This window comes from Cyprinodon variegatus, unplaced genomic scaffold, assembly GCF_000732505.1.
Source record: "Cyprinodon variegatus isolate N-32 unplaced genomic scaffold, C_variegatus-1.0 Scaffold44, whole genome shotgun sequence".
NCBI lineage: Eukaryota > Metazoa > Chordata > Actinopteri > Cyprinodontiformes > Cyprinodontidae > Cyprinodon > Cyprinodon variegatus.
In genome coordinates, this window is record NW_015150497.1 from 161549 (window position 1) to 174076 (window position 12528).

General features: G+C 34.5%; 1 protein-coding gene across 1 annotated transcript in view; it reads right to left on the reverse strand.

The window, feature by feature from the left end:
- Window positions 1–3791: 3791 nt before the first annotated feature.
- Window positions 3792–12528, reverse strand: part of mme (membrane metallo-endopeptidase) — a 63003-nt gene continuing 54266 nt past the window's right edge. Inside the window, exons 14-23 of the mRNA XM_015370219.1 lie at window positions 9693–9791; window positions 9531–9608; window positions 9211–9314; window positions 8792–8850; window positions 8584–8703; window positions 7713–7846; window positions 7239–7304; window positions 6440–6535; window positions 5801–5877; window positions 3792–5691 (exon numbers count right to left, since the gene is read on the reverse strand). Coding sequence (XP_015225705.1) covers window positions 5592–5691; window positions 5801–5877; window positions 6440–6535; window positions 7239–7304; window positions 7713–7846; window positions 8584–8703; window positions 8792–8850; window positions 9211–9314; window positions 9531–9608; window positions 9693–9791 — 933 coding nt within the window. The 3' untranslated portion in view covers window positions 3792–5591. The remainder of the gene's footprint in view (window positions 5692–5800; window positions 5878–6439; window positions 6536–7238; window positions 7305–7712; window positions 7847–8583; window positions 8704–8791; window positions 8851–9210; window positions 9315–9530; window positions 9609–9692; window positions 9792–12528) is intronic.

Here is a 12528-nt window from a genome sequence, read left to right on the forward strand (position 1 = left end):
TATTAAACAAAAAATATAAACAATGATCAGAATAAAACAAAATTGAACTATGACTTAATTGAAAATGAATAAGTTAACTAAAGAAATCCTACTGTACTTTAATGGTTATCATAGGCATATGCCTACATAAAGTCTCTGCTATATGGATATATGCTTATACAGCTACCTGTCTGTACGTGTCATAGTTGTACCTTTACAATTAAACACCGTTTGAACTATCAGAAGGGGATTAACATTCCTAACATTTCAAGTTAAAGAAAATAATTTTGGTTAAAGAAAAAATTTAATTGTATGACCATTTATAATGTTTAAAAAAATATGATATGAGGCTGTTAAACAATTTTCATTCAACTGTGCATGTGCTTAAAAATCACTTGGCTAAAGAAAAGATAGTTACATTAAATAACCACATGAGGTCACTGTTTTACATTAATAGACCAATATTATCTTACAAAAGCTTATTCAAGCTTATAAAGATTACTTTAATTTATGCATTTTTTTTACAATCTAATGATTGTTATTAGGGGTCCAAATGTTAAGATACCTCTAAGTTACACATCTAAACTCATTGAATTGTGCCGGTGTCTCATTTTAATTTCATGGCAATTAACTCAAAAGCAAAATGTTCGTTTACCATAAAATCCACCTTTTTTACTTGATCATGTCCCTAAAAAGCTTGCAATTTCAAGCATTATCAGTTTAGATTTTTGGATAAAGCTGTCAAAGCCTCTTTAAAATCACAACAACTGATGATCAGTGCAGTGGAGTTGATGCAATTTAAAATCAACTGAGCCAGTCTCTAATGCCCACCTGTCTTTTGCCTGTTTCAATTTTTGATGAATCATGATCCTAGATCATCACTTGCACATGCCATTGTGCACCTAAACATGTGTAGCTGTGTTCTTTTACAGGAGTTTGGCATGCCTGAACACATATGCAGATAATATTGTGTGCTCATTTTCAAGCAATGACCGTCTATGGTCCCCAAACACCACACAAAGTCTTGCAACACACACATACAGACATTCCAGTGGCTGTATGTTGTTTCCTCGGAACTACCACCACACTCTTACACACAAACACACATACCACTGGACACACTGTTAGGGTCACCCAAAGGGCAGCATCCCAATGGAGTGGTTTTATGACAGCAGGGCAATGGGGGGAGTAAAACTATGTAATGTGAAAAGAAAAAAAAGGTCTTGCATGAGTGACTTAAAACATTGCCATGGGGCTTTAAGGTTTTAAATGCCTTTCCCCCCTCTGAGCAGTAAATTTCAAAATAGGTTTCTTATTACCTTTAAGTTTAAATTACTTTCCAGGTCTTGTACATCGAATAAAGAGCTCAGCAGTATTCAGTATTCAAAGTGCAAAACACTCAGCTGAGCCTCCCAGGAACATGCTGAGGTGTCGTAATGTTAGCTGTGAGGGTAACTAGTGTAGCTACTTATGACAGGGAGGGTGAAAGCACGAGGATGGTGGGTGGTGTGAATTATCAGCTATCTACTAAAGTGCCATTGATCAGCAGGAGCAAAAAGGGGATATTTGAGAGTATCCCAGTAGATATTTAGCTTGAATCAATGCTTGAAGTAGAATGAGTGACTGGAATGTTTTCATACACTGTCACTTTTTTTTAAGGTGCTATAATGCATAAATTCAGTCTAAAGAATTGGCAATCTAAGCCATTCCGAACCCTTTAAATAAAACAGCTGGCTGTTGACTTTTCATAGTGGAATTCAGTGTACAGACCTGGAAAAGATATCAGCCATCTCTTTTACTGACAAGTTTCTGTTTGCTTTTTTTTATTCACAGGCCAGAAACCTGTTAAAATTTAAACTCATCAGGTACACCTTTCTCATAAAGGGGTATATTTCCTATTACATTAAGAGCTGCCTTATTTTTTCATGGCATGGCTTTTGTAAGTATTAGAAACGTTCCTCAGAAATGTATGCAGGTCCAGATTCCTCAGCTCTACAACACAGAAGGTACTGTATTCCACATTTAGTTATGTTAAAGCCTTGTAACAAGTAGTCTTGAATTAATCCTTTTTGTAAAAATTCCACACTCTTTGTTCATTGATTGAACATCCATTTGTAAATATTCTATCCCAGTCTATAATTTTAAACAAGCTTGTCTGGACTAGAATCTCATCACAGTGAAGGCCATGGACTACAGCAAATTAATTGTCTGCTTCTAAACATCTATTAGACAGAATTTGAGCTTATTGACATATGCTAGGGAAGGTCATGGTGTTTTAAGTACTAAAAGGGACCTTAAGTGTAGTTAAAGTTACCACACCACAATTCCACCACCTGCTGAAATTGTTTACACAAAGAAAGATAGAGCTTAAATGTTTACCAAAATATCGCTTTCTAAATCTGGTAGCAGAACTTGAGACTTTGGGCCGTTCAACAGTTTTTCAGCCTCTTATTTTCTAATTTTGGTAAGCAGTTAAGGTAGCCTCAGTTCCTACAAACATGACAGTGATTGTTGTATTCTGTTATAACTTCAGACATTCTGCGATTACATATTTTTGTATCTTGGATTGGAAGAAGTGGTTATTATAAAAACGGATGCCTATGTATGATCAATAAATCAATCTGGCCACTCTCTCTAATACCTCTAACATTAACAGGAAATGTTCTGTCTAAGTGCTGATCATTAGATTTTTTTACTTTTTTTCTGAGAAATCTCTGTGAACCAGTGACACGATTTGCTAGAAAATTACAGCGAGTCATCAGTTTAAGGAACTGCTTAAATCGGTCCATTGAACACCAACAATCATGCCACATTGAAAGTCACTTAAATCAATTTTCTTCTCCTTCATGCATGGTGGGAATTAGGAAAGTGGTCTTCAACAATTCTAGATGCCTGAATTCATTGTGCTGCTTCCAAGTGATGTTCCTGACTTTCTGTTGCTGTTAAAAAAATTGACTAAGTCGTGACTCAAAGAGGAAGTTGAGTTTTTTTTAAAAGTGTGCTGCACACTTCATTACTTCAGCCCATAGTTACTCATAGACCAGGCCCATTTAGGTTTCAGGTAATAAGTGAACTATACTAATATCTTTCAACTTAATCTACCATTAATTTTTTCAAACATGAGTCTTGTTTCCTGTGAAAAACAAGCTTATTTTATGAAAATGTTTTATTTTTACTTGATTAAGCGTGCCAGTCAAAACTCATCTAAAATACATTTTGTTGAATGCTTGCTAGAAATATTTCCCTACAGTATCTAAAGAACTTACTCTTTAATTTCTAGATAAATAATTCCAATTTCTGTGGTATAATATGGTTTTATTATAAAGTTCTCTAAAATTCTATAAAACTTTTCTTTCATTTGATTTTGATTTCATAATTCTTTTTAAATAATTATGAAATGCTTATAGCAGAGGACAGCTAAAAGCTCTTTGAATGGGTAGCCTGTTTGGTTATTTTTTAGAATTTACAACTTGTCACTAAACATTTTTAAATGTAAGAGAAACAGCATTAATATACATTTTCCCCCAACAGTTATAAATTGTTTACTTATATATGCATAGATAAGAGATGCCAAATGGCTGCTGGATAGAAAAATCTGCCTGATCAACTCACTGTAATCTTCCACAACAGATAATATAACTATTACTAAGACTTGGTATACTCTTGAGACTTCACCTGAAAAAATCTGAACAATTAATTTAAAGCTTGCCCTAGAAAACAAAGAAACCCAAAATAACCACATTACACAAGTCACATAAAGACTTGGTCCATTATTTGATGATTTATTTTAAAAGAAAAAAAAAAAGGTTCCTCAATAAGTTTTTTGTTGTTATAAAGTATTTAATTACAGGCAACTGAGGTATATCTGTTGTCCTACAATTGAGAAAAGAAGGAAAAGATTGCAAGAAAAATTGATAAAGAAAGTAAAAGCTTAAACAAAAGTCACTGGGACAATAAGCTGAACATAGAAGAGGTTGTGTACAGTAATGGTGTGGATGATCGTACTGCATAATTAACTATCTATTTGATATATAAAAGCCCAAGTTTTCCACATTCATGGACTAAAAATCACAGATTCAGTTACATTTTAACAAAAAAGACCAAACTATTAAAACTGGAAAGATTAAACCCACTGACCATACAATCCACAGATAAATTTAGGTAAAACATTTATATGTTAATTTCCACAAGTGGAATATGTTTTAATTTGTACATAGGTTTAAAAAGAAGATTATTATTTATTTGACCATCAGGCTAATGTAGAGCTCAAAGGTTTTCAAATCAGCTTAAAATCATACATAGCAATATCAGCTGTATGACCTGCTTGATGTTATGTGCTAGTCATAAATAGCCTTGTATAACCAAGCAACGCTAAATTTATATATTTTTTCTGAAAGTTCAGATCAACCTAATTTGGAATTTTGTGCAGCCTCATTTCAGTGGAGCAGCAAAGCATATTTTCCCCCATTAAAAGAGAGTCAAAGACATTACCAGATATATTACCAATATTAAGTAAACCAACAGCCAGCTAATATCAAGGTATGAGAGCTGTCTAGTTTGTTTTTACTTTTTAAGAGGAAAGAAAAGAAGCATTGTAAAAAGTTAAACTATTTTTTAATACATATATATATATTTATATATTCAGATTCTTTGTTCTCATTAATGCACACTTGTGGTTTAACAATCATAAGGCATACCAATTAGCTTGGCCAACAGCAGGCAGTGATAATTTGACATACAAAGCATATTAAACAACATTCACAGAAAATATGGAGGCTCGGGACAGTTTATGTTAAAGGTCTGGAATATTTAGATTGTCATCTCAGTTATTTATGGCCATTTAAAGAAACAAATCAACAAAATGTAATTTTGGTTAATCCTCACATTAATAAAAAGCGGACCCAGGGGAAAAAATCTATCAACATAAAGACTAAAACTTTTTAATATTGGATCCCGAATAATAATTATTTTTTCACAGGACAAAATATCTTCTGATTATGTGACCATTTATTTAATCAAACTAAAACAAAACAGTCCATGGTGACATAATTAAGAGAATATCTGCTTGGAGACTAGACAAAGGGTGAAAACAGCAGAGGATAATGAGAGTTCCAGCAAAGTCCCACATACAATACAGTGGTTCGGCCCTGTTGCATGTATGCGAGTGAGTAGGCGGCGCATTAATGTGTGAGTGGGTTGAACACATTTTTCTGTCCACCACTCGATTGCCTACTACTTGTAAAGCATTTTAACTGAAACACACTCACATTTGCGCCCACAAAAAAACAATGGCAGGCTCAAGTGATAAGCATTTGAGAAAGAAAGAAAAACAGGGTTTGATTGTACCTGGTGAACAGAAGATTAAAGAGCTGACTTATTGGACTACAGTATTAACGTTTAATAGATATGGGTTTGAGTTTGTCCGGCTCGTGAGGGGTAACATCTACTGCTTGGTTGAAGTGCATACTGCAGTGTTGAACAGCCATGGTCCATTCGGTAAAAGCGGCTTCCGCCTCCCTCTAGCCCTCTATGAGGTATCCAGCATTTAGAGGGAAGAGGTACTGAACGGGTAGAAACAGGGAACAGAAAAATCCCTCCCAGAAGTCTTTAAATCACCATACACGACAAATGTTGTCAGGGACCATATAGCTGCTTTTGTTGCAGTTGAATGCTTTGGCAAACTCTGGGAAATTCTGAAGGGATCCCAGTACTCTGAAATGAGAAATTGGAACGGTATTAGGAACTTAATGTGCTATATTGTAGAGTTACTGCATTCCAAATCTTATTTTAAATGAGGAAACATAAAGGCTGATTTTATTACCTGAATTTTCCTGGACTGTGTACATCTACTTTAATGGAATTAACAGCTTGCTCTGGTCGATGTGTTCCACACCACACCTAGAAGAGATATACAGGATGTAATGCTCATGAAAAAATCTATTCATTTCCAAATACAGATTTTTATATCTTATCCTGACTTTTAATATACACAAATTTAGACAAGCAGACATTTTCTATGAAGCAACTCCACAACTTTTTGAATGAAATAAACATACATTTTTGCCTTTTAATGAATTTTCTTCCTATCAATGTTGAAGAGTAAGTAACAGAAATGGATTAAGGAGGACAATGTATCCCATTTAGAAAATATAACTGTAGATTACTTATCAAAACTTCATTTGGAAAACATTAATAAAACACATTTGTTTTCTAAGAACTCTTACAGTAGTTTTGTCCATAAAACAATCAATTTCAATTTTTTTTCACTCTCTAAATGTACTAAAATTAAGGGACATATTGATTTCTACTACAATGCCTAATGTGTTATCATTCATGAAATAAAAATGGTCACTTTAATAAAAGAGGATAAAAAAAAGAGTCATCAAATAACTACTGGTGGGAAAGAATTACATTTACTGTGCCAGTAAAAATGACAATTTTCTCTGCTCTGAATGATTACCTGAGCAAAATTAAGGAAAAAGAGCTGATCGTGTGAAAGGTCAATCCCAGGCAGTGGTGGCTCCTCTCCATGGTGCTTCACAAAGTTCTTGTATGCCTTTAATAAAAACAAAATTAGATATATTTTTAGGCATATTAAAAATAACATTTTAATATTATACATGTAAATGCACCGGTCTGCTGTGGTGAAAAGAGAGCCGAGTTAAAAACTCTCGATTTACCGGTCAGTATATGTCCCTATCCTCACCTATGATCTTCACCTCTGGATCATGACCAAAAGAACGAGATTCCGGATTCAAGCGGCTGAGATGAGCTTTATGTTGCTGCAATCTGCAGTCTGACTATTGCTGAAAATCATTAGATAATGGTCTTATGCTAATTTATCTCTTCATCTCTAATTCTGCTGTATTTATCTTGAACTGGTTTATAAGCTAAACTCACCAGCATTAGTCTTTGTAGCTTACCAGAGCTTGTCACATTCATCTTTATAGATTGTTTTGTTTTACTTACAACCAAAAGGATAAATTTAACTTCTTATTAAATAAAATGTAAATCATGTTTGGAGTCACCATTTGTTCACAGACAAAAAAATTGGGTCTAATGCTTTTAGATTGTTTAATATCCCTCTTTTAACTCAGAGTCAAAGAGCCAACATCCACAGAGTAAACCTCATACAAGGTATGAAAAAGTCAACAACCCGGAAAGCAGACATCATACATCAGTGTTTGCAAATGAAATGATGTAGGCTAAAATATCTATAACCCCAAAAAATGTTTAAGAGCATCTTTAAAGTACTTTACCTGGTACGCCTGTCGAATTCCTCCATTGTCGGCAATGTTCTCCCCAAGGGTGTTGTTACCATTCAGCTAAAAAGAAAATACAAGTGCAGAGTGCAAAAGTAGAAAGAGAGATTGAAAGTTTTCCCTCCATTTTTTCAGTAAATTGCAGATAACACTTTCCAGGTTAAAGAAAATATTACCCACATAATAAAAAGAAGCATTGTTCAGAGGAGCAGTACAGAGGGGGAAGGATGAAAGGAGAAGAACTTGTATATCAACACAAAATAATAAAGAGACTTAAAGCAATGAGGAGCTGAAGCTGCAAAAGAGGAGGAAAGATTGAAAAATGCAGATGGATAAGCTGGCATAGGTAACAGGAATTCTGGCAAGGTCGCTTAATTTGAGGCTTCTGAGAATTTTAGGTGGAATGTTAAAAAAATAATAAAATAAAAAAATTAACGCAAGAGAAAAGAGGCAGTGATTGTGTGAACATACATGTAGTCCATTAGCCAGGTCCCAGGAAAAGTTGCTGTATTGGTCAACTATGCACTTTGAAAGCTCCAAGAATCTGTGAGTGGAGTCAGGTGTCCACCAGTCCTTTAGGTCACCATCCTTATCATAGTTGCGACCTAAAAAAACAGATGTGTGGGAGTTATGGATGGGAAGTGTTAAAATGTATACTACAAAAATAATCACATCATGGATACTACAGGTATATAGTTTATTACTTTTATAAGTGACATATATTCATTATTGCATTAATATTATATGTTCTACTGTGTTGCCCTAAATAAGACATGACTTTCTGTAGTTTTTCCTTTTTTGTACACTGAAATATTTCTAAACAGCCACATTTGCAGTTTCCAGTAAGCAAGAAAAAAATGTTGTTGTTGACAGGCAGTTTGCAGAAGCATGTGGGAAAGAGAAGTGCTGTGTTGATCTATGGTCCAAACAAGAGAAGAAATATCTGGTCACTAAAGCACTTTCTGTTTCATAAAAATGACTTTGAAAAAATGAAAATGAAAAATGAAATTGTAAAAAAAAACATATAACATGATACAATAATTGTTGTTGCAGTTTTTCAACTTCAAACCTTTTTATATCTGAAACGTAACAAATGTTTTAATTTGTTTCAATGAGATAATAACAAATAGAGGGTTGGTGGAAATGTGATATAAAATGAGAGTGACAATCAAATTTGAGAGCATGCAGAAAGAAAGAAAAAAATCGGGAGGGCAAACCCTTGATAGGGTGAAATAAAGCAGTTTTCTAAAATGGTATCAGTTACAGGGGGCAATGGATCTGTCATAAAGCTAATTTAATCCACCAAAACTGGAAGGGAGAACAGCTAAGTGAAAAATCATACCATTGTCATCAAAGCCATGGGTAATCTCATGACCAATTACCATGCCGATGCCACCGTAGTTAAGAGACTTAGCTTGGCCTTTGCTGAAGAAAGGTGGCTGAAGGATACCTGCTGGAAACACTAAAGACAGATAAAATATTTTAGAGTTAAAAATATGTTAGGTTTTACCTTTTAAAGATGCAAAGGCTTGCCAGTGCTCATATGATACCTATTTGGTTTTTGCTAGACGAGTAGAAGGCGTTGACAACAGCGGCTCCAGTTACCCACCTTAAGAGAAATAAGGGGGATAAAATTAAATGATACCACTATAAAAGAGCGCAGAGGCAAATCAGGAGAACTAGTTTTTAGAAACATTAAAATGTAGCTTTTAATACCAAGGTCATTGGAGGGAATCCTGCTGTTTAAAGCTGAACTCTATATTCGTGTAGGAGTTTGTGTGGGAGAAAGTGAATGCAGTGTACAAAGAATACAGTAAATGAGGCAAACACTGTAGTAGATCAGTCAGCTGAGATCATAAATGAAGCCACTTTGAACAGGTGATTTAAATACTGAACGCTGCAGTTTTCATTTACAACACATCTGGAGTAAAGCTGTGAAATCCACCACCCCCACAAAAGGACGTCTTACTCCTCCTTGTTGACTTTGACTCGCAGTTTCCGCAGGCGTTTCTTCTGCACATACTCCAGATTCTGCAGGATGTTTTCAAAGTACTCCTCTGCACTGTAGCTCAGCTAACACCGACACACAGCCAGAAAAATCAGGAGGATTAGCAGTGATGAAAGCCATCAACACTTGGTGGCATATGCGAAAGAAAAAAATGACTAAAGCAAAAAAAATCCACTGTGATGTTTTTTGGAGGATAAAAAATGTGACTTTCCTAAAGCATATTCCGTTACAAGAATTCATTGACAGATGAATACCTCGCAGGAATTTTTCCAAACACTTACATCTTTGTACTCATTGTTTAGATATTTGTCATCCATTATGTTTTCAGAATAGCCAATGCGTTCACGAATAGCTCGAGCCTGGAGAAAAAGAGAGAAAAAATGAGACAAAAACACTTTTTATGAAGAAAACTACAATAGGATTCTTGGAGTTAAAGTTTGCACCTTTTCTTCAGCTGCTTTTTTGGTGTCTGCATCCATCCAGGCAAGGTCATCAAGGTTGCTGATGAAAACCTCACGAATATCTTTGATCATCTCCTCCATCTAAATTCCCAATGTACAATAATAAAAAACAAAAAAGTCATAAAATGTCACTGATATATAAAAACGTTTCATCCCTGATATGTTAAAAACACTGACATGGAAAATATTTATCAGTCAACCTGTCATACTGATGTGTAAATGTTTTTGCACCCAATTGTAGGAAATCATCTTATAGTATTAGTAAGGCTTTCATAATGTTATGGTCACATTATGGCATCAGTGACATTTTTAAGAAAATTAAGAATATTCTCCCAAAAGATGATTAAGATTAAACATTTTAATATAGACAATTGCATTTCCAAAAAAAAGGAAAGACAAGCGTAATTTGATATAATCTCACTGAAAAAAAAACACATCAAATATCACCCTGACTTTTGAAATCATAACAAAATAATTTAGTTTCAAGAATAAGGTTGTTTTTTTTTTATTTGTCAGGTAAGAGGTTTAAATCTAAAAATGTCAAGGGTACTCAGTGTTCATCTGTGTCAACACAAACCATTTGTTGACATTTAAATGAAATAAGATGCTATGGCAGGATGCTCTGGAGTACCCAAATGCTGACACAAAGATAAGACTGCAGGTCCCTGAGAGTAAATGTAAAATGCCCCATTAAAGAATCTAATGTCCCATTATCTAATGAAACATTAAATAATTTAAGTAAAAATAAAATGAATAAAATAAAATGTAACAATAATTAAATGTCATGAAAAATATTCAAAAATAGTAGAGCTATTCTACTTTATTGTTATAAATAAATACTCAGTGAGGTATGAGGGGGTCTCTGGTCTGTTGCATTGTTATTTTTGGGGTCGCAGCCTGAAATGTTTAGTAACCCAGGTTCTAGGAGATGGGTCTTCAAACAGCACAACTCCAAACATTCTTTAAAACGCACTCATAAATAAATGGAAACAATTGAACAAAGTTCTCAGGTTTTCTGTAAAACTTTAAACTTTAAATGTGACAGACTTAAAGAAGTTTAGAAAATAAGGTGCAAAAATTCTAGTTGAGGGGTGAAAAAAGCTCCTTGGTGGTTACATGAAACAAGTGATTTCAGTTTGACTTCAGTTTGAGAGAACTTGTTTGGTTTTTGAAACAAATCTTGACTATTTTTGTTTGAATTGTTTGTTAGGAGGCATATTGAGCAAATCTTTGTTAAACTAAGTGTATAAAATGCTATCAGGGACCTGTAGGACTCAACTTGAGGACTATTTTGTGTTGATGAATTGATTCTGCATTTGTTCGACTGTAGTTGTAGCTTTAAATCTAAAATTACGTGACTAATCAACCCTAAAGTGGATAATTCTATACTAAAATTAGCTGTAGAAACAGTCATTTCTAAAGAGGACCTCAAAATCGCATCACTTATTTTTGATTCCTTTTTTTAAGTAGCTAAATAATGATAATCAGTACCTGAGTTGAGGGGGAATGAGGGAGGATGGCACCCACCTTCTTAAAAAAAAATCTTAAAAATCATCCCCCTTCTTAAATGACCATTCCCCCATACCTGTAACATTTTATCACTGAATGTGTACATTTCTATTATACATTAACTGTAATGGCAATAATATTGCCCTTTCAACATTTGGCAGGCTGTGCACTAACGAGTATCCTGACCAAATTACGGTGGCCCAGAGGGCAAATGCGATTTTATTTTCGACCTCAGTGGCGCAACCAGCGGAGCAGGTGATGATGTTCTGAACAGCATCACGGCCAAGCCGCAAAGACAACGCAATTTGAGGGACTTAATTTTTAAGAAGGCAAAAACTAACGCGTCAGGTAAGCCGAGAGTCAGAAGACATTACCTTTTACAGTATAAGCTTACCATTGTGTCCCCAAATATGTAGAAGTCCTTATCTCTGGACATAGCGGTAGCATGCAAAACTAGGTAAAGTAGTTTGAAGCGCAAACATTTTTCTGTCTTTCTTTCGGTGAGTAAAATTATGAGATTTAAATATAGGCTTATTTCATTTTCAGGCTCAACTTGTAAGCAGTTTGTTTCAGATTTTGAAAATAATTTCAGCTGTTTCAAATTAATTAATCAATTTAATGAAATTGAATTAAAGTTGACTTGAAAGGTTTCAGATATTCATTTGCAGTGTTTTGTGACGTTTTGTTCCAAATCTTAATAGGTTAATTTCCAAAAGATTTTCCAAAGTAAAATCAAAGAAGTGTCCTACCATGACTATGAAGCTGATCCCAGTGAGAAATTTGTCGCTAACTTTTTAGGGGCAGTGATAGCCATGCCAGTCCAGGGACTGACTGCAGTTCTACTGTAAGGTGCCTCTGTCTAGGCCAATGACTGGCGTATCTTACAGGTTACAACCACACCATGCATATTGCTTTAGGTTTATAGACTATATTAATTAGGCTATGTATGCTTCCAAAAAAAATAATAAATTCCACCATCACCATTCTTTTTCCCTCTTTTTTTAAAATCATGCATATATATATTTTATGATTTCACAGCTAAATAGACAAAATAAACAAATAGAAAATAGAAAAAGTTTAAATGTAAGTTAATTGATTGATTAATTGTTTATATCCCTGTTTAACCCGCATTGCAAATGTATGTGTGTGTTATAAGGACACAACAAAACCAGCATCAATAACTTTTTTTTTTCCTGGAAGTTGTGCTGCAATTTTCTGGTGTAACCCTAACCATTTCCCAAAATGTTGGATACATCACTGCATGCAAAGAAAATGAACTCAGACCTACTCTGAGACCACAGCAAGAGAA